The sequence below is a fragment of the Temnothorax nylanderi genome, unplaced genomic scaffold (genome assembly GCF_030848795.1).
Source record: "Temnothorax nylanderi isolate EJ_2023f unplaced genomic scaffold, tnyl_v1.0 TNYL_tig0010_pilon, whole genome shotgun sequence".
NCBI classification, from domain to species: Eukaryota; Metazoa; Arthropoda; class Insecta; order Hymenoptera; family Formicidae; genus Temnothorax; species Temnothorax nylanderi.
In genome coordinates this window covers 692222-705933 of record NW_027249072.1, presented here as the reverse complement: position 1 = coordinate 705933, position 13712 = coordinate 692222, and the positions used below count along the sequence as shown (strand labels likewise).

Below are 13712 nucleotides of genomic sequence, written 5' to 3'. Positions count from 1 at the left end.
GTCCCCCCGCCGCGCCGCGGGACATTTATACCGTTCGCTCGCTCATACGGTCCGTCGCGTGTCCCCCCGCCGCGCCGCGGGACATTTATACCGTTCGCTCGCTCATACGGTCCGTCGCGTGTCCCCCCGCCGCGCCGCGGGACATTTATACCGTTCGCTCGCTCATACGGTCCGTCGCGTGTCCCCCCGCCGCGCCGCGGGACATTTATACCGTTCGCTCGCTCATACGGTCCGTCGCGTGTCCCCCCGCCGCGCCGCGGGACGTTTATACGCTTCGCTCGCCTATACGGTCCGTCGCGCGTCAACGCTTACGCTTACAAAGTTACTTAATCGAATCGTTCATTTAAATGTTTCAGAAAATAACGACGCAGAAGATGACATCGGATCAGCGAGGGAATCCTGCGAAGCTGACATCCCGAGCAGCCTGAGAGGAGGAGGAGGCCTAGGATAGGCATCGGGCATCGGCGTACCAACACTTCTGGTAAATGTTACTTTTTATTTTTTCTAAAGATATTATAGAATCTCTCTTTTCGTTTGTGCTTATTCAGTTGCTACATTAAACCGTGTTTCGGAATTTAAATTAGTAAAAAAAAATATTTTGAAAAATTTGATTCAAGTTGATTCTAACGTAGAAACCTTTTTCGAAGAAGTAATTTAAAATATAATATTAATCTGAATAACGAATAAGATGTTCGATGCGCGTGACACGTATTTAATCGATTCGATTATTTTTATGTTACAGAAAATATCCGCGCGGGAAGGAGCATCATCTTCGCATCGAGGGAACACGAGTGACATCCCGAGCAGCCTGAGAGGAGGTGGAGGCCTGGAAGAGGCATCAGGCGCCGGCGGAACAACATGCGGTAAATATAATCAGTACAAAATTACCTTTTTCAAAAAAGGTAAAAAAAGGGCGCCAAGTACACGCGTGGTTGTTACCTCGGAAAAAAACCAAATGGTAGTATCATTAATTTTATCTCACAAAATTGTCTCACAAAAATTGTCTCACAAAATTGTCTGACAAAAATTGTCACACAAAATTGTCTCACAAAAATTGTCTCACAAAAATTGTCTCACAGAATTGTCTCACAAAAATTGTCTCACAAAATTATTAAATTACAAAATTGTTACTTTATTCAATCCAAGTGATATCTATCTTAACAAAATTATTAAAAACAGAAGTCGTTTTTGTTCGACTCAACTGGCCTAATAATTAATATATTTAAACTCACAACGTTTCGAAAAATTATCTCACAAAATTGTCTAACAAAAATTGTCTCACAAAATTGTCTCACAAAAATTGTCTCACAAAATTATTAAAATACAAAATTGTTACTTTATTCAATCCAAGTGATATCTATCTCGAAAAAAACTAAATAACAAGTGGTATCTATTTAAAAAAAAAATATGTGAAATTTTTTAATACTGCGCCAATTACAAAGAGAGAATATATATATATATATATATACCTTAACAAAATTATTATTATATCACGAAATTGCGTTACCAAACTCAATCCAAGTGATATATATATTTCAAAAAAATATATGAAATCTTTAAATTACGCCAACTACAAAGAGAATATTATATTGCTTTGAAAAATAATTGTAGTGCAACTACTCTTAAAAAATAAAACAAAATTGTGTTACCTAACTCAACCCAAGTGGTATGTATCTTTGTATTCCTAAGGATCTTTCTATCAACCCAAGTGGTAGTAGTTTTAATTCTCCTTGATAAAATTATAATATTACAAAGAATCGTTTAATCATTTTAATCACAAAGAATTAAAGAGGTAACATTATAAAATAAAAATATTTAATTAAAATAAAATAAATAAATTTTTCTTGTAAAAAACTTGGCGCTGCTTTTTTAAGGTTAATCCAGACAAACTTGCATAGGTGCATAAGCATATGCATAAAGAGATGGATTGGTCTATTTCCTTTTGCACATATATCTGAACCAATCAATTTCTTACGCTTATGTTTATGCGCGATGCAAATTTGTCTGGATAGACTTTAAAAAAGCAGCGCCAAGTTTTTTACAAGAAAAATTTATTTATTTTATTTTAATTAAATATTTTTATTTTATAATGTTACCTCTTTAATTCTTTGTGATTAAAATGATTAAACGATTCTTTGTAATATTATAATTTTATCAAGGAGAATTAAAACTACTACCACTTGGGTTGATAGAAAGATCCTTAGGAATACAAAGATACATACCACTTGGGTTGAGTTAGGTAACACAATTTTGTTTTATTTTTTAAGAGTAGTTGCACTACAATTATTTTTCAAAGCAATATAATATTCTCTTTGTAGTTGGCGTAATTTAAAGATTTCATATATTTTTTTGAAATATATATATCACTTGGATTGAGTTTGGTAACGCAATTTCGTGATATAATAATAATTTTGTTAAGGTATATATATATATATATATATATTCTCTCTTTGTAATTGGCGCAGTATTAAAAAATTTCACATATTTTTTTTTTAAATAGATACCACTTGTTATTTAGTTTTTTTCGAGATAGATATCACTTGGATTGAATAAAGTAACAATTTTGTATTTTAATAATTTTGTGAGACAATTTTTGTGAGACAATTTTGTGAGACAATTTTTGTTAGACAATTTTGTGAGATAATTTTTCGAAACGTTGTGAGTTTAAATATATTAATTATTAGGCCAGTTGAGTCGAACAAAAACGACTTCTGTTTTTAATAATTTTGTTAAGATAGATATCACTTGGATTGAATAAAGTAACAATTTTGTAATTTAATAATTTTGTGAGACAATTTTTGTGAGACAATTCTGTGAGACAATTTTTGTGAGACAATTTTTGTGAGACAATTTTGTGTGACAATTTTTGTCAGACAATTTTGTGAGACAATTTTTGTGAGACAATTTTGTGAGATAAAATTAATGATACTACCATTTGGTTTTTTTCCGAGGTAACAACCACGCGTGTACTTGGCGCCCTTTTTTTACCTTTTTTGAAAAAGGTAATTTTGTACTGATATCATGCATTTTGTAGTGTTACGCATCCTCTTCTAAAAAGGGCATGTCATCCATACTCGAATCTATCGAAATATTATTGTCGCTTTTCCGCAATGCGGATTAGTTCTCTTGTGCTTACTTCAGGACCGGCTGTCATGGCATATTTTGACAGTTGTGTGGTTAATAGTGTAATAGTAACAGTGAAATATTAAAGTTAAATAGCGCGCGCGTCTATATAATATCTAGTCTTATAAAGAGTATATCTTACAAACAGTATGTACAGATTGTAAAGCTAAAGGTGTTACAGGCTATTATTTCTAAGGAAACAAAAATTTCATAATTTGCTTAGTTTTAGAAATAATAGTTTGTAACACCTTTAGTTTTATACCCTGTATATATTTTGCGATATAAGACAATCGCATTCTAACGTGATTAATGCTAATAAAGTGAAAAAATTTCACTACCACTCTCATCGTCTTTTATAATTAAAATATAATCATTGATATGTAAATTAATAAATGAGAGACATGTTGATGCCACATAAAAAATATGTAATAAAATACAATTGAATTTGGTTTAGAATATCACTGCTAATCATGAAAATACATTGCTGGACATTGTTTTTATGTAAAATGTGTATCTATATTTGATAATAGTTGCTTAATTTTTATTATCAACTTTTTGTAAAAATAATATATAAATATTTCTAGCACCTGTAGGCCATCGTTCTTCTTTCGTAATCATTTTTTGTTTCTCATCAATTTTAGTCCAAGATGTCCCTTCTCTACACATACTTGTATAATCGCCATTCTCAATACATGAACCATCATGAAATATAGCATTCATTACTTTATATTGCTGTTTAGCTATTGATACTTTAGCTGTTGATATGCCATTTAAATTAAATTTCTGTGGTATTTTTATTACTTTATTATCTTGTAATGAAAACAAAATTAAATGAATAATAACCATTTCTTTTGTCAACGTTAATTCATTTTTAAACATTATATCATTTCCTGCACAATGTTCGCATGATTTGTCATGTGATTGACACCAATGTGAAAATGTAGTCTTTAATAAATCATTAAGATCACATTTTTTCTTCAAATTTTTAATAGAAATTGGGACAACTATATTGTTATCAGTAATAATAACTTTTGTATTACCACATGATTTGCACCGACTAGTACAAGTAACTTGATGCTCTATCGGAACATAATTTATTCCATGTCTCTTGTAAAGGTAATGGTAAATGAAACGTTCTACCTTTTACTTTTTGTACCATATTTCTATGAGGCAGTTTTTTGTTAATAACAGTTCCCATTTTAACAACAGTTTGAAAAGCTTTAGCTCTTTGTATAAAAATTTTTTCAAACGTGTTAAGAGATGATATTTCTTCGGGTGTATCACGTACAAATCGATTATTTAAAACGCAATACGCAGGCATTAATCCTTTACGGAATTTTCCTGCACAATAACGACATATGTATTGTGGGGTAATGTTATGTTTTTTTAAATGCGCCATTAAATCTCTCCAAATTGGAATATCTAATTGCGTTTTAAGCTTATTAATTTCAGAGACACTTTTCTTATAACAAAGTCTCTCACATGATGCACAAACATATCGAGGTGTGTCCATGCAGCGTTTGGTAAAAGCCTTAAATGCGTTGCTATAGCGAGAAATGATATCGTCATCACTCAAAATAGTACAACTCTGCTGATGTTTGTACATATTTGCTTTTTCTTGTTCCAAAGTTATAATTTCATTTAATGTGTCTAAATCAGCGGAAGTTAAAGCCTTCTGCAGATTTAACATTTTCCGATAGAAACTTGTTATTTGATAAATGAAACGTTTAATATGTCTCACCTTTGGAAAATGAGGTGATAATATTTGAACACAAAGAAACATCGCTTTGCAAAGTTTCGTATCAATGTAACAAGCATGTGTGTGACCCTTTTTATTTGAATTTTTTATCGTACATGTATGAATCTTTTCTAACAATTGTGGTATTTTGTTTAAAGTACATGTACTTATCGTTTGAAGGAATTTTTCATAACGATCGATTAAAAACGGATCATCAATTGTACACAAGGTATTACATTCCCATGATTTTTTTGCTTGTGCCTGCTGCAAAGGTAATACATTCATAGTTTGACCTTTTACGTTCATTACCAAAGGTTGTGACGAAGTAATGTTACGATATGTGTCGATAAAATAATTTTCAGACGAAGCTGTATGTCGCGATATGCCACATAATGCACGTATTTTATCGTCAATTGTAGAGCATTCTTCGGCAAGAGTCAAACACGCTTCTGATTTATTTTTAAGGGAAGCTAATATTTTATAGATCTTGCGGACAAAACTGTCTCGAATATGCATACACCAACGTACGATTCTTTCGGCTTCTAATCGTCTTTCAATATGATTTCTAGCGCGCTGTCCGCGCGAACGCACTGAGCGGCGAGCGCACACGTATACGCGAGTACGCGTATATATGCTGTCTCTTTTCAGTGTAGCAACACTGTCATGGAGGGGCCCCGGGGGAACGCTCGACATGTTCTCAAATGCCATCTATCGAGGAAAAAAGCAACCGTAGGACGACGACGACGTATCTTAATTAAAATTTACCATTTCAGACTTTGCATCGTAATATCTCCGCTCGTAGGGCACATAACGGAAATATTATAAGAGTAACCCCCCCCCTAATTCGACCCTAAGCTATCGATCAAGCCTACTTAGAACTTGATCCGTTCACTCGTTATCGAGATCTCAACATCTCGAGTACTCGCAACCCGTCGCGTCGCGTAAAAGAGTCACGGTCGGCCTCGCTCCGCGTATACTTGGCGCGAGACACTACCGTGTCTCTTGATCGCGCGATATGAAGTAAACTTCGTCCTTGACACACATGCAAACTGCCGTGGTTAACGAGCAAACGGGATTACAAATCTCGAAACGTATAATTTAAGCACAATCAACTCGAAACCTTGTAATAATATCTAACTCCATCTGCCACGTTCAAGACGTCAGATACGCGCAGATATCGCGTGCGACAGTACTCGAAGTAACCGAATGGGTGTGCTATTACAGCACGATTATTATTATTATTATTATTTTATTATTATTATTATTATTACTTTCGCTATTAAAATTGAAGATCCTTGCCTTAGATAAGAAGCGAACATTACGATATTGATTTGACATTTTACATATCTGAGGACTTGAGACCGGAAATTAATTTTTACCTCGACGTTTTGACGTTCAAATTTTTGAGAGTGCGATGAGAACATGTCTCGTGAAATGGGTTAAATAAAAAAAAATCATTTGCCAACGGTACCTTCCGCGTGCGAAATTTGCTTTGATGTTGTCTATATTTGAATATAACTATTCTGTTTTTCTTTCCATGACATTTTCGCCGTTCTCGTTTTTATAAGCAATTGTCACTTTTTGCTTTATATCTTTTTTTATTGCGGTAGTATAATGTATGAATAATATAAAACACACTAAAAACACGTTTCAATGTAGTGAATAAAAATACTGCTGCCGTATCATCTAACATGAATCTCCAATCAATTTCATTACATCCGGATATTGCGCTCTCTCTGGGTTTTCGTTCCATTTCTTTTATATGTAGTTTCTAATAGAATGATATTTCTCGAAGCTCATAATTCCTGTGAAATCCTGTAAAAAAGTAGCAATATTACAAAATGTTTGCTCGTTAATTCTTTGCATTTGAATGTTGTCTCTCAACAAAGCAAGTATTATACAAAATTATGTACTATTTTATATTTTATTGTCAGAGATACGTACGCTTCGAATTTTGCTTGTCAATGACGATCCTTTCTTAATAGTAAACTCGTCTTGGCCCAAATCGCAGTTCGTTAATGCAAAGTGTGTAATCTGCATAGCTTCGCAATTTTTCGCATATTGTTCGCAGCTTTCTGTATTGGGGAGGAAGCCTGCTTTCTTCATCGCATTATAAATCTTCGTGTACTTCTCGACTATTTCCATTCATTATAGCTTGCCCTTTTCATAATCCGACGTACTCCCGTCCAAACTCATCTGTCTCCACAGACTGCAAACATTCTCACGATTACCGAGGCTGCCCAACTAAAAACATCTTTACTGTGATCGATTCGCTCCTTTTTACATGTAAGACAAGCAAACTTATCCCTCGTTATTCAAACGAGAGATAAAGAGGTCATGTGCGGAGAATATTAATTAAACGTTGAGTATGCCCCCCTCCCTACTCCGTTAATTTTGTTATATTTAGAAACCACACGAAGTTTTAATCGCTCTCGCACGTGAAAGATGCAAATGCGTTGGCTAACTATATAATCGCCTCTAGCGACGAAAGAGCTAACACAGATTACATTAATCAAGCGAAGCTTATGCCAAATTTCAAATATTAGTTTGTTGCTGCGAAATGTATAATTAGAGTGATTCTTGGTTACGAGATTATTAATTAAATTTGCCAATATCGGCATTAATGCTTTTAGACAATTTATCTGCATTATATCAGAACCAAAATACGATATAGCTTATATATGTATTAATTATAATTTGTTAAAGCGAATTTGTTAAAAACGAGGCATATATCGTATTTCAAGGTAATTTAATTCGCAGGTAACCCGATCAACCATATACCAAATTTAACATTATTTTAATTATTACCTCCCAATTTTAAACAATAATACTAATTACTAAAATATGCCATAAAATACGAGCATATTTGATTAATTTTTTGTACAAAGAAAAGCTGTTCTAAGTTTTTGTAACATATTTTTCTGTAACGTGGACATCAAAGAAAAAAGAGAAGAAAGACCGTGTAATAATAGTGCAGTAGGTATTGAAAGTTTACAATCGACACTGTCATTCGTTATCAGTATACTCTAGTAATTCTTTGTCGAGAGATTTTCTCTGTATCTCTAGAAATATCGACTTGGTTTGTGACCTCTATTGTCATCTCTCACAATAGAGGTTCCTCTTGCGCCTGTCGATTGCTCTGTCTGTGACAAGTTATATAAACTTGTCACTTTTTAATTCATCAAACAGCACGTACACACGTTGAGACTCGCAGCTTTGTTAATTAATGATAAGAATTTAAAGGGTATTTTCAAGATCGTTCGCGTATTTTATTTCACAATTATCAAGAAAAGGATCACCTATTTGGGCAGAATTTCTTTGGACAAAACTTATTTTTTATATTCTCGCAATATCGGTAGGCCGGCAAGATAAGAATATTCGTTTTGACATTGCCTCCTGCAATGCGATTGTTTATCGTCCCGATACGCCGCGCCGTTCCAATGTCAGACACGGAGCAAGATTGTACACCGCTACGACGAATTCGAAGATCCACCAGACAGCGACCGCCAATTTGCTGGACAGATTCTTGGGTATCAAACCGCAACTCTGCGGCGTGATCGACGTCAGGCAAAACCAGAAGCACTCCCTCAAACTCGCGAAACGCGGACTCGGCTCATCCATATATTTCCCGGACGCGGATTTTCGTAGGGCAAAGTGATTCTCGAAGGTATACGAGGATCGTGACGAGAGAAACGCTATGGCGAAATTCAGCCAGACGTATAGTGATCGAGGATCGTGAGAAACCACAGGAACACGGCTGCCATCGTGGGATTTCGATCACCATGATACCCTTATCTTTGTAGAACGATACGGTGTAGTTCACTATCTATTCACGAGGGAAAGGGAATCTTCAGAACGTGGTTCTTGAAAATACTAAGCAGTTATTTGACTCTTCGGTAATATTTTTAATGTGACAATATCACGTTAATAAGAATTTACGATTGATTATTTTATTTATTCATAGAATTGAGATGAATAGTTAATTAAAGAACGGGGCTGAAATAGGGCCAAAATTTGTCTGTAAGGAAAATGTGTGAAATCTATCTTTTGTTGAAGCGCAATTTAAGGATCTCGGGCAAAAGATTTGCCCATCTCTTCGACTGAATATGTGTAACTGAAACAGAAACTTTTTTAATGCGTCGGATTAATATAAACAACATAATTATCGCCGAGAATACATCACACGTTACGATTCCACGCAGTGTCCGCCACGTTCGTCAGGTCTTTTGTCACATCGGTCCACCTGCTCATTCATGTGCTATTCAGCCATGGCCGAAGTTCTTGTCGCTAAATTCTCGTGCGTCATAATCGAGATTTGCGCCATCACGTTCAAGAGATCGATGCAGTAGACGTAAAAGGTATTGCTCTGCTGCTGCTCTTGTACATAACGTACGGCGCATAAACGGTCATTACGACGCGATACAGCGGCCTCATGGTAACATTCATCTTATGGGCTTTCAAGCCGCTAATTGCGTTGGAAACACCTCGCGTGAGATCTCTGCAACTTGATAGGACTCGTCCCGGTTATTGCATCTCATCGGCTAATCCCCGTTTTTAAAGCTCCGTTTATAGCTAACTAATCAGATACGTATTAATTTATGGACAGACATCGACGTATTAAGTGTCATATCATGTCATATCATATATATTTCTCAGAATTACCAAGAATCGGGAAATTAAAGCTTAGATTATAGGATAATCCGCGAGAAATTTTTCTTCAAAGCTGGTTTCTTTTAAATCTGGTTTTAGAATGATTTCCTCTTCGGTGGTGAATGTTCAATAAAATCGAGACGCACATACATACGGATATATTGATTTATTGGTAAAATTCACGACAACGAGCTTATTGGGCTCACCTTAATAAATTATCGCGTGAATACACATTAAATTAATGACTGTTCGATTCAGTATCGAAAATATAAATTTGGAACGGAATGCGTGGACCTCAAAAGCGGACCAATTTTGAAACGACGCGAAATTAATGCGGGGCATTTACTTTGCATTATTTGAACTTGTCGATCGTCATGATACGACACAAATAGAGATAGCATGAGTTTGCATTCATAACCAAAAGTTTTGAAAGCTAAACGTGCGTGTGCTACACGCTACATGTTTTTTTTGTGGTTACTTGCCACGTACGTCCGTTATTTTCTGTTTTTTTCCCGAGCATTGCGTACTCGCGAAGTAATATACCGTGCAAAGTACAGGAAATGAAGACCGGTCGCGCCAGAAGGTCTCTCACTTTCACGAGGGTGATTGTGAATCTCCGCGAAAAGCAATCTCTATGAGCTTTGCTTGTATTTCTGTAGCTTTGCCTCCGGGATAATGCGGTCGATGTTTATCTGTATTCCTCCATTATTTCCTTTTTTTCTTACAAAAGTACTTTTTCTACAATAATAGAACACTATAGACACGCGCGGCTCGGTTGAATATCGTTTCTACGTATTTCCGCGGAAAATAGGATACGCGAGCACGCACGTGTGCGTTTCCCCGTATACATGCAATTTCGTTCGGCACGTTAAGGAGACATCGCTTCTTCCATCGCATCCTTCACGATGTTCTACATAGACGTAGAACAACATAGAAATTGTAATTCATGCTGATCCGACTTACGATAATTTTCGTGCACTCGGCAAATTTGGAATTTGCTCAGAAAAATTTACTTATTCTTTAAGAATTCCATCTTAAGGAATTAATTTAAGTATATTGCTGGATTAGAGTGAGGATCTAATTGTGTTAGAATAAATGCTAAAAATTATTAACTACTTAATTCTCTCTTTTAATATTTTTAAATATTTTCCAGCGTTTTTATGCAGGCAATATCTTCAAATTTCCTCTAATTTTTCGCATTTTGTATTCGAAACGAACATCGAATATGTGCCTTTTAAAAAGTAAAATACGTCGCTCGAGTAGTATGTTAGAAATATGGTGACTGGAAATATAAGGAAATTCAGATTTTAAGTCAAAAGAAAGCAAATTCATGCTCACAGTATGTGAATCGTTATGAAGGCAGATAAGTTGAAAATTAGATTTGATAGATGTTAAAGGCAGCATGAGTGGTGTCGTGGCTAATTGCATTAATCATCATATCATGTACTATATGTCGTATAATGTTGTACGTTCTTCATTCCAGCAATTCAGCACAAACTAATATCGTATGTAAGCGAAGCCTTACGAAGAAGTTTAGTAATAGCAAATATTTTGCAATCAATGTCTCACACAATCCAACCTTTACAAAAGAAAATTGCATCTTCACTGAACAAAAGAAAATTAAATTCTTCACTAAACCACCGAGTTGTGTACGTTAAAGAATCGCGACAAACAGAGGTATTAGATACAATTTTCGCCAATTTAGAACGACCGCCGGTTTATTGGAGAAATAATGATCTGTTATTAACGTAAATTCTTTTTTTAAGTAACTGTATATATGGATTAATAATGCAATTTTCCCTTTCTCTCCTTTTTTCCTGTCTGCAGTTATCTCGCATCAATTTAATTTTCATTAAGCACTGCCTCCAATTACACTTTTACTGTGTATAATTATGATTTACAATACAAATATTAACAATATACATACACGAGTAACGTCGCCGTGCTCGCAATTAAATTCATTTTATTTATGATATGGATTGAATTTATAACTCGTTACATCGTTTTGCACGATCTTCTTCGAATTTACATAGTAAAATTGGTTTATTAAGTGTATTAATAAAACTAGGAAACTCGTGCGGATCCTCAATTACTGCCGGGAATCACTTTACGTTGCTTCCGATTAATTACAAAGTTTCGTCTTTGAGTGCGATGATCTAAGAAACAACTCTTGAACATTTTTTATTGAAATTAAGACATTGCCGCGTGTACCATTTACTTTGGAAGCTTGAGTCAAGGTGATACATAATCATGAGAACGTAATCGCGTGGTGATTATGGGGGTATGTAAATCGTGTCGACCATTTGGAATTATCGGGATGAGGAGGGTGATGGAGAAACGAGAATATTGCACGCGAGACGACTGCACACGAGGATCCATAAATCGCTCTAATCGGCGTAAATGAAAAGCCGGCGTGTTTTAGCGCTGAACTTTTCCTGCGGAGCAGCAATAGAGTGAGCTTTACGCTTTACTTGAAAGTTTCTAGTACGATGAGATAAAGGATGCTGTCGTGAATATTAAGCATTCAATATTAGACTCGGCCAACGACTCGGAGCTTCGGATATTTCATAATTTGCATGGTTCGGGCAATTCTACAGAATCCATTATGTCCAGAATGCCATTATATCGTCGAGTTACGGCATTTTTCTTTCTATTCATTAAAAAACGTTATTTAAACCAAAATTAAATGATTCATTAAAAGTATCACACTTGATATTTTTATCGCGTTATAAAGAGCACTTATTATCCATAAATAGTAGATTTACTTTACTAGCCAACATTTATCTCAATTATTATAAAAAATGAGGTACCAGCGCACGCATATAGACATAAGATGAAATCCACGTAAGACGTTTTATTTCGAGACGCCTTTCATTTCACATTCAGAAAGTAATCGCGATAATTTCCACCTCGCCCCGAGTACTTCGGTCGCTCCTGATAACGAACAAGCGAACAAGGAAATCCATTAAAGAAAATTGCCGGAGCAATTATCCGATCGATGAAAGCGCATTTATCCATAATAAAATCGTCGGAGGTGACGAAAATGTGGCCGGCCGTGGCGAAATTTGCGTGCAAGCTTCCTTTCGAAGTGCAGCGTACAACGAAATACAATCAGGCGTAATCGGTCTCGCGCGACGCTGCTTTCACGTTTACGCGAAAGATATACGCGGTCTTTTCGGAGACTGCGCTACGCGAGATTGCACGAGGAAACGATTGGAGGTAACGGAAAACGCCCGGGTTTCGGCATTGATTTGTATGCTGCGGTGCTCGCGTGTCCGCGGAGCCTGGAAATGAACGTTTCACGAGTTCACGGTAATACTTTGTGTGAGCGCTCGTGCGTCGCGTCGTCTACCGCGCGGCGCGGCGGGAGCCTGCTTTATTTAATTGTAAAATTCTTCGTGGATTCTTACGTGTGTGTGTGCCAGTCGAGCGCTCGGTCGAAACGACGCGCTTTATACTTCTCCAGAGAAAATTATTAGCGCGACGATAAGCATCGCTCGACTTGTTCATTCATGCATACGAAAATACTTGCGTGCACGCTTGCCCGATGAAACCAACCCAGATTGTCGAATCATACGAGCGCATGTATTCTCATGTATGGGTCGTTTCATCAACCCAAAGTATCTCCCAGGAACACGAGCGACAGTGCGATAGGGAATTCATCACCCTTAATCATCACACTCAATTTAACATTTATATACACGCAATGTGTAAAATTGCAATATCCCTATATCCTTACTATTTTCTATTTCACCGAAATTTACGGTTACGATATATCCAATGCTCTTATCCTTTCAACCATACTTTCCGGTCTATTGAGGATATCGATGTTCCATAACATTCAGGTGGTGTACTTACTTAAAAGGACTTGTAGAAAAATTATGAGGTAAAATAAAGAGATATCTATTATGGTTCCGCGTGCTTGAAAATTTAAACGAATTTATCGTTAACCATTCGTTTGAATAGTCAAAATGTTTTATTTCAATGGAATTATAAATAACGATTAAATGTGTAACAAATACAAATAATAAGTTTTACATTACATTATTTATATCATAACTCGTGTAGAATATGTAAAAAAAATGCTTCCATAGCACGTTATAAAAGATCGCTCTTTGTCGAATCCATTTTATATTAACTGCTTGGTGCAGTCACTAGGGTGTTTCGTTCATTTTTACGTTGTGTAAATTAATTTTTTTAA

At 35.7% G+C, this 13712-nt stretch overlaps 2 protein-coding genes across 2 annotated transcripts in view; one reads left to right on the top strand and one right to left on the bottom strand.

Moving 5' to 3' along the window:
- The first annotated feature begins 261 nt into the window (after positions 1–261).
- P5cs (Delta[1]-pyrroline-5-carboxylate synthase) overlaps positions 262–13712 on the top strand; it is a 47961-nt gene continuing 34510 nt past the window's right edge. Inside the window, exons 1-2 of the mRNA XM_071726683.1 lie at positions 262–481; positions 743–863. The gene's annotated coding sequence lies outside the window, so the exon portion shown is untranslated. The remainder of the gene's footprint in view (positions 482–742; positions 864–13712) is intronic.
- Ir25a (ionotropic receptor 25a) lies at positions 4919–9737 on the bottom strand. The gene is given in 9 exon segments (XM_071726578.1): positions 4919–7070; positions 8161–8293; positions 8296–8584; positions 8587–8618; positions 8621–8687; positions 8950–8975; positions 9129–9173; positions 9176–9230; positions 9233–9737. Coding segments are annotated over 9 exon segments (1014 nt in total). The 5' UTR covers positions 9308–9737; the 3' UTR covers positions 4919–6778.